The sequence below is a fragment of the Acyrthosiphon pisum genome, unplaced genomic scaffold, assembly GCF_005508785.2.
Source record: "Acyrthosiphon pisum isolate AL4f unplaced genomic scaffold, pea_aphid_22Mar2018_4r6ur Scaffold_20819;HRSCAF=22231, whole genome shotgun sequence".
In the NCBI taxonomy this organism is placed as follows: Eukaryota; Metazoa; Arthropoda; class Insecta; order Hemiptera; family Aphididae; genus Acyrthosiphon; species Acyrthosiphon pisum.
Window position 1 is genome coordinate 20,866 of NW_021770218.1, and position 1,265 is coordinate 22,130.

Genomic DNA, 1,265 nt, shown 5'->3' on the forward strand with positions numbered 1-1,265 from the left:
GATCTATTTTTTTTAACCTAACCATTTTTCCACGGAATTAAGATACATTTGAAAAGTACTCTACAGAAAACTGATTAGGTATAATGAGTTCAGAGTTCAAGAATTATTATTGATTATATATTTAAAAAATGACTTACCTTTCCGCATGGGTTGGGCTTTCCTGGAGATATAGTATTATCGGATTCTCGTTCCATAATTTGAAAAATGTTGAAAAAATTACAATATCAAATAACAAAATATTCAAAAAAACGTGGATAAAAAATAACGTGCAAACAGAGTACTCTCTTAGCGTACGGTTTGATTGTTAGTGACCGTAGATTGAATGTTGGTAGTTTGTACAATCCATATTATGGAATAACATCTGTCAGGCTCCAGCCAGTCGGTCCCTCGATCACCGGACACTCATTACACAATAGACAACGCTGATGCACAACACAACATTACACACCAATGTATTTTTTTTTTTCCAGTAATTTTGAACCCTCGTACTACAACTAATATATTAGGGCCCCCGAACAAGTGGTTCTCAACCTTTGTATATCTGTGTTCTTTCTACACAATTTGAAAATGTCTACGTACTAATTCACAAAATAATAGGTATTCTATTTTTTTGTATATCAAAAATGAAACTATTATACAATTCATTATTTTTCATGTATGGAATTTCATTTTATTAGAAAACGATTATAACAATACATATAAGCATTTAATATGCACAAAAAGAAAATTAAATATGTAAAATTATTATTTGTATTATCATTAATATCAAAATAAACCAAATAGGTAATATTTTATATGTATAATGATCCATTTAATTTTGTTTTATAAAAATTGTTTTTGGCATTTGATTTGCTCGTTTTGTTGCCTCTCATAATTTCGTAAATTAGTTGTAAGTCAATTAACAATTATTAGTTACAACAACTGTCAACTAAATTGTTATTTTGTTTCATTTTTTTGGCGCCACCAAAACGATGCGCCCGGTCAATATTGCCCAATACGTATTTACACAATATACTTTTTTATAGCAGTGGCATTCCACAAGTGGTTCGCCCCACTCTTGAGACCACGTTCAAGCGCCTGTCGTCGGCGCTCACCGACGACCGGAGCGCACCGACGACCTGCGCGCTCCGACGACCGGCGCGCACCGACGAAACCGCTCGAACGTGGTCTCAAGAGTGGGGACATGCGCAAACACGGACGAAAATCGGTCGGCGGACTGATGCTCTCTCGTGGAACGGAGTATAGATGATGATGCACCTATCGGA

At 35.3% G+C, this 1,265-nt stretch overlaps 1 protein-coding gene across 1 annotated transcript in view; it reads right to left on the reverse strand.

Moving 5' to 3' along the window:
• LOC103310870 overlaps nt 1–194 on the reverse strand; it is a 3,696-nt gene extending 3,502 nt beyond the window's left edge. The window contains exon 1 of the mRNA XM_008190303.1: nt 138–194. Coding sequence (XP_008188525.1) covers nt 138–194 — 57 coding nt within the window. The remainder of the gene's footprint in view (nt 1–137) is intronic.
• Between the last annotated feature and the right edge of the window lie 1,071 nt (nt 195–1,265).